Source organism: Brachionichthys hirsutus, chromosome 6 (genome assembly GCF_040956055.1).
Source record: "Brachionichthys hirsutus isolate HB-005 chromosome 6, CSIRO-AGI_Bhir_v1, whole genome shotgun sequence".
Classification (NCBI taxonomy): domain Eukaryota; kingdom Metazoa; phylum Chordata; class Actinopteri; order Lophiiformes; family Brachionichthyidae; genus Brachionichthys; species Brachionichthys hirsutus.
The window spans coordinates 7,999,426-8,015,387 of record NC_090902.1 but is presented as its reverse complement, the minus strand read 5'-3'; the positions used below and the strand labels follow the sequence as shown (position 1 = coordinate 8,015,387).

The 15,962-nt window shown below is 45.6% G+C and overlaps 3 protein-coding genes across 3 annotated transcripts; all 3 read left to right on the top strand.

The window, feature by feature from the left end:
- Window positions 1-130: 130 nt before the first annotated feature.
- On the top strand, window positions 131-5,433 carry klb (klotho beta). Its single transcript, XM_068740764.1, has 6 exons — window positions 131-889; window positions 2,348-2,861; window positions 2,957-3,225; window positions 3,323-3,579; window positions 3,704-4,632; window positions 5,066-5,433. The coding sequence occupies exons 1-6, from the start codon at window positions 131-133 to the stop codon at window positions 5,431-5,433; spliced, it is 3,096 nt and encodes a 1,031-aa protein (XP_068596865.1).
- Window positions 5,434-6,768: 1,335 nt separating this feature from the next.
- On the top strand, window positions 6,769-10,698 carry LOC137894760 (ubiquitin-conjugating enzyme E2 K-like). Its single transcript, XM_068740221.1, has 7 exons — window positions 6,769-7,076; window positions 7,617-7,710; window positions 7,888-7,946; window positions 8,051-8,133; window positions 9,129-9,228; window positions 9,315-9,443; window positions 9,527-10,698. The coding sequence occupies exons 1-7, from the start codon at window positions 7,014-7,016 to the stop codon at window positions 9,599-9,601; spliced, it is 603 nt and encodes a 200-aa protein (XP_068596322.1). The 5' UTR covers window positions 6,769-7,013; the 3' UTR covers window positions 9,602-10,698.
- Window positions 10,699-11,872: 1,174 nt separating this feature from the next.
- On the top strand, window positions 11,873-15,919 carry LOC137895282 (neuronal acetylcholine receptor subunit alpha-9-II). The gene is made up of 6 exons (XM_068740763.1): window positions 11,873-11,930; window positions 12,418-12,563; window positions 13,304-13,458; window positions 13,583-13,763; window positions 14,240-14,591; window positions 15,135-15,919. Exons 1-6 carry the CDS (start codon window positions 11,891-11,893, stop codon window positions 15,917-15,919), a joined length of 1,659 nt encoding a protein of 552 aa, XP_068596864.1. The 5' UTR covers window positions 11,873-11,890.
- Window positions 15,920-15,962: the final 43 nt, after the last annotated feature.

Genomic DNA, 15,962 nt, shown 5'->3' with positions numbered 1-15,962 from the left:
TCCCCCCCCCCCCAGCATCACGGATCTCTTGTTTGTCACAACAGGATTTATGATAATGAACAATACTGTTTCTCTGACTGACAGCGGCTGTCCCCTTCATCTGGACTTCTGAAGAAAGGTGGACTGCACTATGCTGAGCCATCTGCTACCTCCTACGTGCCATTGCCTTTTGCTCCTGTTGTTGCTTTGCGGTTTGAACCAGACAGCCTGTTCTCTTGGGGAAGGCAAGAAGATTTGGCTGCAGCCCAAGTTGGACCCAATTGCCAAAGTCCAGTCTTTCCTTCGTGACAATTTCCCTTCGGGATTCCTTTGGGGATCAGGGACATCTGCCTTCCAGACAGAAGGAGCCTGGAATCAGGAAGGGAAAGGCCCGTCCATCTGGGACCGTTTCACCCACTCCACTATCGGTACTAATTTTGTACCTGAGACTGCAGATGTGGCGAGTGACAGCTACGTTCGCTGGGAAGAAGATGTTGAGGCCCTGGAGTATCTCGGTGTAAGATCATACTCTTTTTCTCTCTCTTGGCCCAGAATCTTTCCTGATGGAAATGCAAGCGGCCCAGCCAATGCAGCTGCTGTGGCACACTACAGCCGTCTCATAGAAAGGCTTCTGGAAAAGAAGATTGAGCCAATAGTAACTCTCCATCACTGGGACCTGCCACAAGTCCTGCAGGAGAACTATGGAGGCTGGAAAAATGAAACACTGGTTGGACTCTTTGAGGATTATAGCAAATTTTGCTTCCACACATTTGGGAAACATGTTAGATACTGGCTCACAATGCATAATCCATATATAGTGGCAGTACAGGGGTACGGTACAGGTGGGCATGCTCCTGGAGAGGCAGGGGGTCCTGCTCTCTCTCTCATCGTGGCCCACAACCTAATCAAGGTAAGTCAGACAGGCTCAATTTCTTCATCTAAGTCTATATATTAATATTGTCTATAATGATATACTGTATATTATATTGTGTTGTCTGACTGCAGGCTGTAAAAATCAACATATGAGGAATTTCTCTGAAGATGAACTTTGAACTTCTGCTGTGGTATCAGTTTATTTAGTTTTTGTATCCCCCCATATGATTTTAAGTACACACAATGGTGAAACAATCCCAAATGTTTTGTTGCATTCGAAAGGCTTCAACGAAGGGTGCAGCCCTGCCAAGCTCAATTTCTCACCTTTCATTTAATCTCTTGAGTAACATGTTGATCATGTTTTATTTTGACAGGGTTGTGATAAGAAAATGGGACACTTAAAGAGACTGCGTAAAGAATTTGAGGTCAAAGTTCGCCACATCAGCATATTTTGTGCTGAAGAGAAACAGTCTGTGACAGGAAGTCATGGTGATATGCCTCATTAATAATCACTATTGGGGCGACGGTGGTGACGCAGGCGGGTCGTCCTATGTTGGCGGTTCGATTCCCGGCTCCAGCACATGTGTACGCTGCCGTTGTGTCCTTGGGCAAGACACTTCACCCACATTGCCTGTGTGAATGTAGTGAGCGAGTGAATGTCGGGGGTGGTCAGGAGGGCCGATGGTGCAAATAGGCAGCCTTGCTCTGCCCCAGGGCAGCTGTGGCTAGTAGCTTACCACCACCAAGAATGGAGTGAATGAATAATGCACAATGTGAAGCACCTTTGGGTGCCCAGAAAAGCGCTATATAAAACCAACGCATTATTATTACTATTTACTATGAATAATATGTGTACAGCTGTGTACAACACAGCAGCAGCTAGTGTGAATGTGTGTGTGTGTGTGTGTGAGAGAGCGAGTGTGTGCATTACTTTTTCACTGCATCGCTTCACATTAATTCTTATTTGCCATAATAGGTAAATTAATGACAGCCATTCAGGTGATAGGATGCGAGCACCCTAGAAGCGACACAGTGAAATTCAGTCATCTTTAATTGAGTTATTTATGCCTGTTCCTGGGCAGCATAGTAGTGTAATAGGTACCGCTGTTACCTCACAACAAGCAGGTCTCAGATTCAAATCAACCCAAGGAGTATGCATGTTCTCCCTGCGTCTGTGTGGGTTACTCCCAGGTACCTTGCTGCTTCCTCCCACCACCACAAAAAACATGCACTACAAATGATTTGGCAACTCTACTTTGACCATTGCCCCTGAATGTGTGTGAGAATGTTGTTCGTCTTTCTATGTGTTGGTCCTGCGAGTACCCCGACCGAAGTCTGCAGGGATAGGCACCAGCCCTAAATACGAACAAGTGCCCGCTCCTCATCTACTGTGATTGGTCAAGCATGTCCTCTGTGAAAAAATACTATTTACTAGTTACTATTTTGTACTGCAGTACGTCACATCATTAAAAAATGTGTCTGCTTTGATTTCCAGGCACATGCCAAAGCGTGGCACATCTACAACACCCACTTCCGATCAAGTCAGAAGGGTAAAGTATCCATAGTTTTGGGATCCCATTGGGTTGAGCCTCAAAGAGGCCAAGCCACAACTGCTAATGTTAACCGTTGCCAGGAGTCAATAGAGGCAGTTGTTGGCTGGTTTGCCAACCCCATCTTTGGTAATGGGGACTACCCAGTCTCTTTAAAAATCAAGTATGGAGGCCTCTTGCCTACATTCTCACCTGAGGAGAAGCTCTTGGTGCAGACAACAGCCGACTTCTTTGCTCTGTCCTTTGGTCCTAACAACCTCCGCCTTGGCCGAAGCATTGTCCAATATGGGCAGACTGTGACCCCAGACCTGAGGCGCCTGCTGGGCTGGGTAAAACTGGAGTACGGGGACCCAATGGTGCTGGTGGCTGAGGGAGGCTGGTTTTCTGAAGCCAGAGTTGGAAAGGAGGACACAGTAGCCATTTACCTGATGAAGAAGTTTCTCAACCAGGTCCTCCAAGGTGAGAGAAGAAGTAGATACAAAATAAAATACAGAATGTGCAAAAACAGTATCATAACCCCCCCCCCCCTCTTGTTGTTGTGTTTTCTTCTGCAGCTATTAAGTTAGATGGAGTCCAGGTATTTGGCTACTCTGTCTGGTCACTGGTGGATGGATTTGAGTGGACCGATGGCTTCTCTGTGAGACGAGGCCTTTTCTACATTGACTTCAGCTTGCCAAACCGAACCAGGTCCCCAAAGACCACTGCTCATTACTACAGGCGTGTTGTTGCTGACAATGGTTTTCCTAGTGATGAAGCCTCCATAGAAGTCAAAGGCCGTTTCCCCTGCAAATTTCACTGGGGTATTTCTGAATCCGTTTTACAGGCAAGAGAAAGAATCTGAGAGAACATTTTACAGCAACAAGGCAAGCGAGGACTTTTTTTCACCCTGATGTTATTTTCTGTCTGCTTTGTTATTTTAGGTGCATTTCTACCCTTCCTCACCACAGTTTACTGACACCCATTTGTACAGCTGGAACCTGACTGGAGACGGATCATTCCGCCCAGTCCCAGGAGTGACAGTCCTCACCAGACAAGCTCAGTGCACTGACTTCTTGGCCATTCGCGACCATCTTCGCTTGTTTCAGTCCACTGCGGCATCTAATTACCGCTTTGCCCTAAACTGGTCACTGATTTTACCTGAGGGAGGCCTTTCTAATGTGAACACTGAGGCATTGAGGTACAGCTATTGTTAGCACACCAATATTCACATGTGTCCTTGAATTACAATAAAGTTATATAAAGTCTACAAATGCACAAACATCTCTTTTTCCTTGTTCTATTTCCTTCTTGCTTCTCAAAAGGTACTACCGCTGTATCCTGACCGAGCTCAAAAAGCTGGACGTAGACGTTGTTGTTATACTCTACCACCCCACACACAGAGCTCCAAACATGGGTTTGCCTGGGCCACTGCATGCGTCTGGCGGTTGGCTAAACTCCAGCACAGTGGAGGCCTTTCAAGAATACGCAGCGCTGTGCTACCAGCAGCTCGGGGCATGGGTGCCATACTGGATCACAATCAATGAGCCAAACAGACTGGCCGATGTGTATTCCAGTGGGAACGAGAAGAATTGGGCAGCTCATAACCTTCTTCTGGCTCACGCAAAAGCCTGGAGGCTGTATGAGAGGGAATTCTCAAGTCAGTGGCGAGCACTGGTGTCATTGGCTTTACACGCCGACTGGGCTGAACCAGCAAACCCCTTCTTGGACTCGCATAGAGCAGCATCAGAGAGATTCATTTTGTTTGAACTTGGTCGATTCTTAGATCCATTGCTGGGGACTACATATGACAAGGACAGCAAAGGTGACTACCCAAAAGAAATGAAGGAATACCTGGGGGGCAAAGCTGAAGCAGAGGGTCTCTCTGGATCCTCTCTGCCTGACTTTACCGAGACTGAGAGGCAGGAGGTGACAGGGGCATTGGGTTTTATTGCACTGAATCACTTTACCACCCGTTTGGTCTCTCCATACCCCCAAACACAGAATAATTCACAGAGGAAACAGCCCCCTGATCACAGGTGCCTTCTCCTTTCTGATCCCACTTGGCCATTGTCTGGTTTGGGGCAGGCTCTTGTACCCTGGGGCCTGCGGAAAGTCCTGAACTGGTTGAGACAGAGATACGGAGGGGCTGTGCCTATCATCGTCACAGCCAGTGGGATAGATGACCATGCTCCTCGAGAGGATAAAATCAGGCAACACTTTCTCAAGAGTTATCTACAGGAAGCACTCAAAGGTGGGACATGCATTTTCATATCCTAATTCTCTTTAAGTCTGCATGTTCCTCATTGATCCAAAGTGTGTTGTGTGATTTTTTTCCCCCAGTACAAATAAAATTCAGAGTTAATGCGGTGAGACAGAAGCATATGTCTACCAGCGAGATGTATTTTATTGCCATGTTACTTCCTACTATAAACGCCAGACAGCGAGAAAGCATGAAGCTCATAAAAAGCGAGGAGGGGAGAGATAACCAGTTCAGCAATAAGGCTTATCATTGAAGTGTTCAAAGTTTGCCCTTAATGGCCTGCAGCTCCCTTTTGTTTGCACAACGCTGTTTTTTCTCACTTGTTTTTCCAACGTAAAATACAATAAAGCTGGGTTAGTCATATTGCTGCGAGTGGACAGGTGAACCTTATTTCACACTTAATCCTTTATCGACTTGTGTTCAGCTCATCAATTAGATGGAGTCAACCTGCAGGGCTTCTACATGTGGAGGCTGCAGGATCAACATGCGCCCCAGTTCGGCCTCTTTGCTTCGCTCCACCATCAATCCAAAGCTAAAGCCTCCACTGCTGTTTACAGAGACATCATCAGGCACGGTGGCTTCCCCGAGGATAACACCATGCAGACCTGCAGGTCTACTGAGCTACACGGAGCTTGCTTCAAATGCGCATGGATGTTAAAGAACAAAGCGATGCTGTTCTTTGGAGGTTGTCTCCTAATAACAGCTGTTATGTTGACAGCACTTGGCATCTTTGTCATCACTATCAAGAGAAACCAAAGACGACGCGGGGGAAATGGTGTTAACAGGATGTAAAGGAACAGAAATAGAATGAATTAGCACCTTTAAAGTGCTAACTGTAGTGAGAAACTGTATGAATGAGAGGAACAATTCTCTGGAATTGTGTGTGGTCCAGTAATATGTATTGTATATTGTATATGTGCAGTTTAAGTGTCTCCATCCACTTTAGGGTAATAAAGCATCAGTTAGATTAGGAATAAAGACTAAGAATTGTTAACTGCTAATTATGTTTCTGTATTACTTGAGTTATTAAATGCAAAAGATGAGCTCATACATGTTGAAAATCAAACATTTGAACTATATGATTCACAATAGAAGGAAATGTTTTACCTATACGCATATATTTATGACCTGGGGAGAAAATATTCCAATGCATTAATTATAGTGTCATTGATTGACAAGTTATATTGTGGCAATTCGAGTAACATTTTACTTGAATATTTAAATACCGGTACTGCAAATTGACGTTAGCTCATCTTCAACTGTGGAACGTTTATGTGTGGACGGTCAGCTCTTCTATGGGACAACGATGCCCCCTGGTTGCCTCTTAGAGCGGGTGGAGACACTACTGTATATTTAAGCTTGTCCCGTGAGGGGTCGCCACAGCAACCCAGCCTTCTCCACTTCACCCTGTCCTTTGCACCGTCCTCCCCAACACCAGCCACTCTCATGTCCTCCATCACTACGTCCGTGTATCTTCTCCTGGGTCGACCTCTAGCCCTGTTCCCTGGCAGTTCCGTCCTCAGCATCCTTCTACCAATATAGTCTCTGTCTCTCCTCTGGACATGTCCAAACCATCAAAGTCTGGTCTCTCTGATCTTATGTTTAAATAGGAAGAATGTCAAACCAAACAAACAAACAAAATGAATGATATATGTTCCTCTCCAGCAATGTTTGCAACAGTGTTTTGCAAAACAACCATCCCACATTAGCGGACAGCTAAACAACGCATCTTGCCTAATGCCTGTGTACAACTTCTCGAGTACATAAGAAGTTTTTATCGTAGTTTATCGCTCTGTCTATGTGGTTGTTTAGGAAAATGCTTAAAATTCATCTTATCTATCGTCCATGATTGACGACCGATTGACGGTCAATCACATCAACCCATTGTTTTATATCTTCCATTTGTATGCGGTGTATTAAAGTAAAAGTGTAAAAAAGGGAAAGCAAAATACTTCATTTTTACAAGACTATATAATAATAATAATAATAATAATAAATAATGGTGATAATAAATACTATTAATAATAAATCATAATAAATAATAATAATGGCGTGTGGATCGACCAATAAGAGAAGCCCAGAACACATGACCCTCCCTCCTCCAGACTACATGCAGTTCGGTATTAAAATGTTTTCGGTACTACCAGCCGTCGTGCCGTTACCGAATTGAGATGATAGCTGCGTGTTGAGGCGGTTTTACCGAACCTAAACATCGCGCTGATAACCGGGAGCGACGGCCATCACGGTGAGCGGCGCTGCAGCTGTTGTTTTTAAAGGCTGCTGTCGGCGGAACAAGCTAGCTTAGTCAGGTCGGACGGCGGCGAGGCGGCGAGGCCCCAACCGCACGGGAACACGGGAACGCGGGGGGAACCATGGCCAACATCGCGGTTCAGAGGATAAAACGGGAGTTCAAGGAGGTGCTCAAGAGCGAAGAGGTTGGTCCGTCTCCGTTTCCCGTTCCCCGTTTCCCGTTTCCTCGCCTCGGCGACGAGGCTAATCGGAATGACGCGCCTCTGGCTCAGCTGTCAGCGGTCTAGCGATGAGGCTGGCTAGCTTTAGCTAACGTGACTGGCGTGGATCCAGCCTCGCGGTTGTTTACCGGCGCTGGCTTTTAACGCGACACTGCGGGGGCTTTGAACCGAATGGCGTAGCTGTTGCTACCGGGCAATGCTACAACGTGACAGAGCCGCTTCGCCATGCCTGTGCTGATAACCATGCTAGCTAGCTAGCTCTGTTAGCAGGGGATGGGTGGAATGCTTGCTGTCACGTTTTGTCCACGCAAGTCTACATAGATTCATGACGGTTTGCGTTACGGGCCCTAAAATACGCACCCCGTAAGGTGTGTGCGACAAGTTGAGGTGTCGGTTTCTGCTGCTTAAGCAGGTTTAGGTTTGACAGCAGCAGATCAGCTCGGTTTGTTGAAATTAAAATGCTTATTCTTCCCCCCCCCCCTCCTCTCACCTTTATTCATTCAGACAAGCAAAAACCAGATAAAGGTGGAGCTGGTGGACGAGAACTTCACAGAACTCAAAGGAGAGATAGCGGGACCGCCAGACACTCCATACGAAGGTAAGGGTACATGCAGTAATAATCTGAACGCATGATTTCTGTAGGCATTATGGACTATCTGATCCCCCCCCCCCAAACAGGCCTGTTTAAAGGCTGATCATACCAGCCTCACATTGCATGTTCACTTGGTTCCTGTCATTGTTCATAAATAATCATGACGTCTCTTGTTTCTTCCAGAGGGTAGATATCAACTAGAAATAAAAATTCCAGAGACGTATCCGTTCAATCCTCCCAAGGTAGAGGTTCATTACAATTTCTGATGAATCGTCCCGGTACTTCTTGATGTTGACACCAGTACTCATTTGTTTTCTGTTTTTCTGGCTTTTGGTCGATATCTCAGGTGCGGTTCATCACAAAGATTTGGCATCCCAACATTAGCTCAGTTACAGGCGCAATATGTCTGGATATTCTCAAAGACCAGTGGTGAGTGAGTGTGTTACGGGTTAAGCTTGAGCCTATCCCGCCTGGCTATGGGCGGGGGGGCAGGGTACACCCCGGATGAGACGCCAGCTCATCGCAGGGTAAACGAAGTATGTAATTCAATATAAAAGTCCATCATACATCGCTTGCATTCAGATTTAAACTACATGTACTTCCTCCGACACTGCGTTTTATTTTGTAGTTTTGAAAAAAACAAACAAGACTCCCATCTACTTCCTGCTGCACAGGTGTCTGTCATTAATTTGAGTATACTGGATATATATTTATATCACACAGGACTTTGTCAAATAGCTTCACGGTGACCATAAGAATGCATCGATTCAAAGTTGATCTTATTATAATCGAGCGTTTCGTAGAGCAAAAAAATTCGTAAATCAGCCTGATGATCATTTAGGTTGTACTCGACGATGATGAAGGATGGCCAGTATATATTTAACTAATGATATTGCAATACATGAATACTGAAGGAAAGCCTTCAGAGAGAATAAAATATCAATTCACCTTTTTGCTCATAATTTCTTATCCTTGCGTTTATAAAGCCAGTTTTCTTTGAACTAGGAAAATGGCAACAAATCGATGAACTGTTTGGTACAAGACAGGTTATGTATATCGGCTACAATTATTGTGCATCCATAACTACCGCTGACATTATTTATGTTACCGATGTACCCGTTAAGGCACAGTATTTCGTGAATTTGGTACTCTGTCTATCACGATTCAAGATTCAAGATACTTTATTGTCATTATGCGAGCATAATAAAATCGTGAGAAGGCCCACGGCTTAAGGCACACATCATAACAAACTAAATTCTCCCTCTTAAGAAACAATATATATACACCCAGAGAGAGTGAGAATCACAGGCAGTAGTGCAAAATGGCAACAGCAGCAACAGAATTAAAGTGCACCTTTAAAGAATAACTTCTTCAGCATCATGCCGCAGGAGGACGTCTCAAATGTCCCTTCTGTGTCCCCTCAGGGCAGCGGCGATGACGCTTCGGACCGTCCTCCTGTCATTACAAGCCTTACTGGCAGCTGCAGAACCAGACGATCCGCAGGACGCAGTCGTAGCCAATCAGGTGAGTGTCCTCGTGACAAATGTGCCCCGGATACGTGGTTCTGCTGTTTTCAGGCAGAGTTCTGAGTGCTTCGTTTCGCCGCACAGTACAAGCAGAACCCCGAGATGTTCAAACAGACGGCGAGGCTCTGGTCGTATGTCTACGCAGGCGCGCCCGTCTCCAGTCCAGAGTACAGACACAAAATAGACAAACTCTGCTCCATGGGCTTTGAGAAGGTAAGGCTTTCTGACCTTATTGAAACTGGAGAATACATTTATGTATTTTTTTTTGTACTGAATTTGTTTTGTTTGTTTCCCAGAATGCAGTAATAGTGGCATTGTCATCGAAATCCTGGGACGTAGAGACGGCGACGGAGCTGCTGCTCAACAACTGAATATCGACACCCTCATCGTCTCCCCGGTGCGCCCCAACTCGCGCGTCCTCACGCGTCCTCGCCCCCGCGAACTCCCATTGTTTCAAGGTGTCTTTCCCCCGTCGTGTCCTCTGTTTCACGGTGGACTTCTCGTCTCCACGCTTCCCTTCTGCGCCGCCCGTTTCCGTCATGTGGCGGTTCTCCCTCCTGCTCGTCACCTCTGCTGCACCGCACTCCAATCGCTCTGTGAGCTCTTCATCTCTGGTTTCTTAGGTTTTATTCAACGCCCCGTTGTGTGAAACGATCACGTTCAATCACCTTTCACCGTCTTTGGAGCAAGTGCCCACACTTGAGACCGCCCGCCAGTCTCAGCTCTTCTGACTGAGCCCAGGAAGTGGCTGTCGGCGGCGTATCCTTGCCTATGCAGTACATTTACTTTCAGTCATTAATACTACGCGGTGGGAGAGATTCAAAGGATTTCACGATGCTCTTTACTTCGCTGTTCTTTTATGCACATTTTGGGCTGGTTGACTAAACGGTCAAATCCGACTCTTAACATTTCCCTTCGCCAACATCGCTAAATTACTTATTTTTACACAAGGAGTGATTTTATTTTGGGGTGCGTTAAAATAAGCAGTAAACTGAAATTCAGTGACCGCTTTGATTCTTGGTCTTGTTCCTTCTGTGGGAGGATTTGAAGTCATTCTGGATCCAGGCTCATTCCCTGTCCTGGACTCCAGCTCATCGTGCCAGAAGACGTAGCCATCTTTCGTTCTCATGCCATGTTCTCCCCTCATCGACTGAATGACAAATCCAAATCTGCAGCAAACGCCAGCGCCCAAGCCCTCACACCTGACCGGGACACCGCTTACTTCACCTGTCCTCTCCCTACATTTTAAAGATATTTTATTTGGGGTTTGGCCTCCTGCTGGAAAATATTTGGCTGCTTGTTTTTAAACAGAGAGAGAGAAAACCCCCATTTTGAGTTGCAAGCTGTCATTGGCCTCGACGGAACTGGTTGAAAAATGCGTTTGGGGGGGGAAAGAAAGCATAATTTTAACTATGCCTAATTGTCAATGATTCATTTGTAAATAAAGATATAAAAGTGTGTAAATTAATCCAAGCTCTGTCTTGTGGTATGTTCTTGCAGTGCTGTATGAGCGTCTCAACTGGGGGGGGCGGGAAGAGAAGAGACGACCAAACCAAACTTTACATCAATGCGTCATAGTCTGACAGAATAATCCTTAATATAGAAGTTAATCTGTTAATTTCTTGTTTTGATTTACTAAATTAGGACGAGGATCTAAATTAGCCATCAGAAAATGAACTCTGTTCTTCTGTCCCGTTCTCTTGATGTGCTCTTAATACCTTCAGTGAATTTCCTCATAGATGAATTGATAAGATTTTACTGCTCATAAATCAAGGGCGCGTTGACCTTCGGGGTACTGATTATGACCATATTTCATCCTAATCGGTAAAATGTGATTTTTATATCCAAAATCTCAACTTCATGGTTCGTGTTTTATCGGAGCTGGTTATTGTTTAACTGCATAAACCCAGGAAATTCGGGGCCGGTTTTATTTGCTGAATTGGCGATTCTATGCGACACTGGTCAGATCACACATGTTGCTTCTTCGAGCATGTGTGTGAAGCATCCATGTTTAGAACGTGTAGCTCTGCAGAGATTTGCTTTTCTGATGTTGCCCTGCGGGTGATTTTCAACACAGTACTGTTCAATGCTCTTGCATGAAACGTGAAATTGAAGAACCTCATGTTTCAACTCTTAGATAAGAGTCTCAATTTGATGCCCCCCCCCCCCCCCCCTTCAATGTTACGAGTTGCCGGAATTGTCGCAACCTTTAATGTGAAAAAAACATTGATCTTAGATTAAATTCTCCACAAGAATTTCTTCAATTGAAGAACTAGTCATGATATTAATCGAAAGCACATGACCGAGTAGTTTGCTTGTTATTCTTTAGTAACTGAGTTTTAATTTTCCTGACACTTACAGGCATTTGACTGACAGGTGAATAGCCCAGTGTGTGGTGAGGCGATGATTCCTGGGCATCCTGTTTCTCTCGGGCTGCTGCTGCTACGTGATAGTCGGAGTTTTATTCCCTGTCTCAATGAGCAGACATGTCGACCCCCCCCCCCCCGCTGCCAAGTAGTAAGAGCTGGACTGCTGGTGAGGAAGGCCAGATGAAATGGAGCACTGCTAGCAGCATGTGGATCTACAAAGGGACCGTGCCAACACACCGTTAGATCACACGCTACAGTGAGACATTAGTTCTTTCCTGGGATTATTTAGAAATGATCATAACGGTCTGTCTGGTGCTGCTGCTTCCTGCAGGTGAGTCAGATGCTGCTGCTTGTATAGAATTAAACTCCTGCGCTGGTGTTTTAAAGTTGTGCATTAAAGGTGACTTAAGTGCTTTGACAAAATGAAGGTTTATTAATGGTGATTGCAGTGCTGCGTGCACGATTACGCACAAACTGCTGTTAGCTGTCAACCAACAATCTTAATAGTTATTTGTATTGTAACGCCCTCATCGTATTTCAATTCCCCGCTTCGATGCTTCAGTGCTTTCTCTTGTAGATTAGATAAAGATAATCACAATGTTCAAACCGAAATGAAACGGTCATTTCCAAAATAAAAAAAAAAAACATTACAATATTGACATGATTACAATATACAATATTGATAATATCTAGAATTCATGGCATAAATGTGGATAAACCAAGCCAGGCTTCCATGATCTCCGTACGGGCAACCGTTCCAGTAGACAGAATCAGACACGAAAAATACCTGACTGACGTGCACGTCTCTCTGCCTTCAGTGGCGCAATCGGCCGAAGGCCATTACGCCCATAAACTTCTGAGTGACTTGATGGAGAGTTACTCCAGCGCCCTGCGGCCCGTCGAGGACACGGACAAAGCCCTCAACGTCACCCTGCAGATCACTCTCTCACAGATCAAAGACATGGTGGGTATGAGCTCATTGGCACTGAATGCACCGTGTAATAAATTAGGAACTTACGTAAACCTGATTTCTTCAAATCACGGGGGGGGTCTGGTTTGTTAAATCGATGAATGAAAACATCTCAGGTGTTGAAGTTCCCCTTCAAATTAATCCCTCGTGTGTTCAGAGTTTGGAATCTTGTTTTTCATCACAGCACCATAAAAGGGAAAATTACCCCCCACCGAAACGCTGACTGTGTTTTTACATCTTTGGAGAGCCTGGAGTGGCAAAAGGAGGCGTTGACCTGACCTCAAACCTGACCTGACCAGATTGGGCTCAGTCAGATGACAGTTGTTTTTGTCCTGCTTCGGTCCAACGTGAATCCACATGTGTGTGTGTGTGTGTGTCTCTGTGGTGTTCCAGGGTCAGACAACAATAACCACGTGCCTTGTAGTATCCTGTTACCCAAAGAGTTTATGCTCTGTTTGGTTCAGCGTTTCAGCGAAGCCCGGACGGTGATATCAAACCCACCTCCACACACTCCCGAGCCTGAGCCTGAGATCTGAGATCATTCACCCGATATTGACAGACAGGTCTAGATTTCATTTAATGATCTGTAAGGAGCGAAGCAGAAATTAGAAGAGCACCATAATGATCTCCACTAATGTGTGTGTGTGTAGGTGTCTTTGTTTCTTTTTCCATTTATGAAATTGTGATGTGTGTGTGTGTGTGTGTGTGTGTGTCTTTCCCCATTGTGAATGAAGGATGAGAGGAACCAGATGCTGATTGCTTACTTGTGGATCAGGCAGACGTGGAATGACGCATACCTGAAGTGGAATAAAGAGGATTATGATGGACTCGAGGTGATCCACATTCCCAGCAGCCTGGTGTGGAGGCCTGACCTCGTCCTGTACAACAAGTATACCCATAAGACACACACACACACACACACACACACAAAATACACTAATAACAAAACTGAGGCTCTCAATAGCAGCAGAAGGTCTTTTGTGACTTTGCCATGGATCTATTTTCTCCTCCAGGGCCGATGACGACTTCTCGGGGCCGCTGGACACCAACGTCAGACTGCGCTACAATGGAGAGATAACCTGGGACGCTCCTGCCATCACCAAGAGCTCCTGCGTGGTGGACGTCTCTTACTTCCCCTTCGACAGCCAGGAATGCAACCTGACCTTTGGTTCCTGGACCTACAATGGCAACCAAGTGTGTAGACACACGCATCTGCTGCACGTTACGCCGAATAAAGCCCCCTGGGTTCGCTCGCTCTGTTTCACCTTGGCTAACTGATACTCGCCAGGTTGTGTGGGTTACATTAGGGGGTAAATGAGACAGGGCGTGTTTTAAAAGGGATCAGGCCTACTTAGACTCTTGTAATGTAACGGATAGGAGAGCCTCCTGGACATAAATCATAAATTTGCTGGAGGTGCTCTCAGATAGGGATACCTAGAAATCACAAAGGAACTCCAAGGCACTCTAATTTAAACCCTTAACATTGCTGCAATGTCACGGCAGGTCATGTAAGACCATGAAAACAAGCTCCAAGTTTTGGCGTCAAATACTTATCTAAACAGAAACGTTCTGACTACCGTAATAAGCATGTTGTGCACGTGTATTTAAAGGAAATGTCTGTGTGTGGGTGGAGCTGCTTGTGTTTTCTCATCCCTCCCCTTTGATTGCAGGTAGACGTCTCTATGGACATGGACAGTGGGGACCTCTCAGACTTTGTGGAGAACGTGGAGTGGGAATGCCACGGAATGCCGGCTACTAAGAACATCATCATGTATGGATGTTGCTCTGACCCGTATCCAGACATCACCTACACGGTGCTCCTGCAGCGCCGATCCTCCTTTTACATCTTCAACCTGCTCCTCCCTTGCTTCCTCATCTCCTTCCTGGCTCCTCTGGGTTTCTACCTGCCTGCAGACTCCGGGGAGAAGGCTTCCCTCGGAGTGACGGTTCTCCTGGCGCTCACTGTGTTCCAGCTGATGGTAGCTGAAAGCATGCCTCCCTCTGAGAGCGTGCCTCTTATAGGTAAAGCTGTTAGGGTTTTGAGTTTCCCAGCCCGATTAATTACTTTAACTTTGGCTATCCTTGAAGTCTTCAAAGTAGAAAAACTTAACAGAGTAACTTATTGTAATATATCAGAGTTACACATGTCTACACATTCCGTGGCACTAAAACGAACATGGAACAGTCTAGCAAAAGGTAAAGCCAATAACTGACATTAAATCGATGCAACCTCATGTAGAAACTGTCCTAATGGATGATACAGATACAGAGATGAATAGTTCAACGTGAGCAAAGGCACATGAAGAGGGAAGTGTTTTCAGTTTTATTCATTAGACAGTCCTAAGTTCTCACAGCTCAGGAGATTATGTTTTTTATTTATTTATATCTTCCAGTGATAAAAACGAAACAGCTTTTTAATCCAGCATTTGTAAAGTTTTCTAAACTTCGGTGTTCTGCAGAAAAAAAAAAAATCAACATTCACAAATTTTAATATTTTAAAATGACTTGTTTTTAGAATTCCTCTCTTTCCTGTCTCCTGTCTGTTTCTGTCCGTGGATCACACAGGGAAGTACTACATTGCCACCATGACCATGGTCACAGCCTCCACATCACTGACCATCTTCATCATGAACATCCATTTCTGTGGTGCAGAAGCCAAACCGGTCCCCCGCTGGGCGAAAGTCCTCATCATTGACTACATGTCCAAGATTTTTTGTGTTTATGAGGTGGGTGAGAACTGTGCCTCCCCTCCTACCTCCTCTTCTGCGTCTTCCTCCTCTAATTTTGCCCATGACGACGTGCGACACCAGAGCCTCAGCTCCCATATTCATGTGAATGGTAAAGCAGGGGACCGCGTCAGCCAATCGGACGGGCAGATTAATAAATATCCCAAACCTCAGACCCCTAAGCTGCAACAGCAGTCCAGAGGGAAACCGCTTCATCACATCACTAGAGAAGGAGGGAACCACTTCTCTGTTTATAACCCTGTAGAATATGAAGACGCTAACAGGAAAATCCTAAAAGACGACCAGAAGGTCCCCTGCTACCCCGACGATGACAAAAAGCCCCCACCTCAAGCCCCCAGTGTCACGTTTGGCCCCTGTGTGTTCTGCAGCTATGGGAGCGGCATCCAAGGCGTGGACCCCAAGCTACTGCACAACATCGAATACATTGCCACTTGTTTCCGGGAGCAGAGGGCCACATGCGCCAAAGGTGCAGAATGGAAGAAGATCGCCAAGGTGATGGACAGATTCTTCATGTGGATCTTCTTCATCATGGTTTTCCTCATGAGCATCCTCATCATTGGCAAGGCACCGGGACCAAGCAGTGGCGCTACGACCGCTTTTTAATATTTGACTGTGGCGTTTTATTGATAAGTTGGATCATCAGATC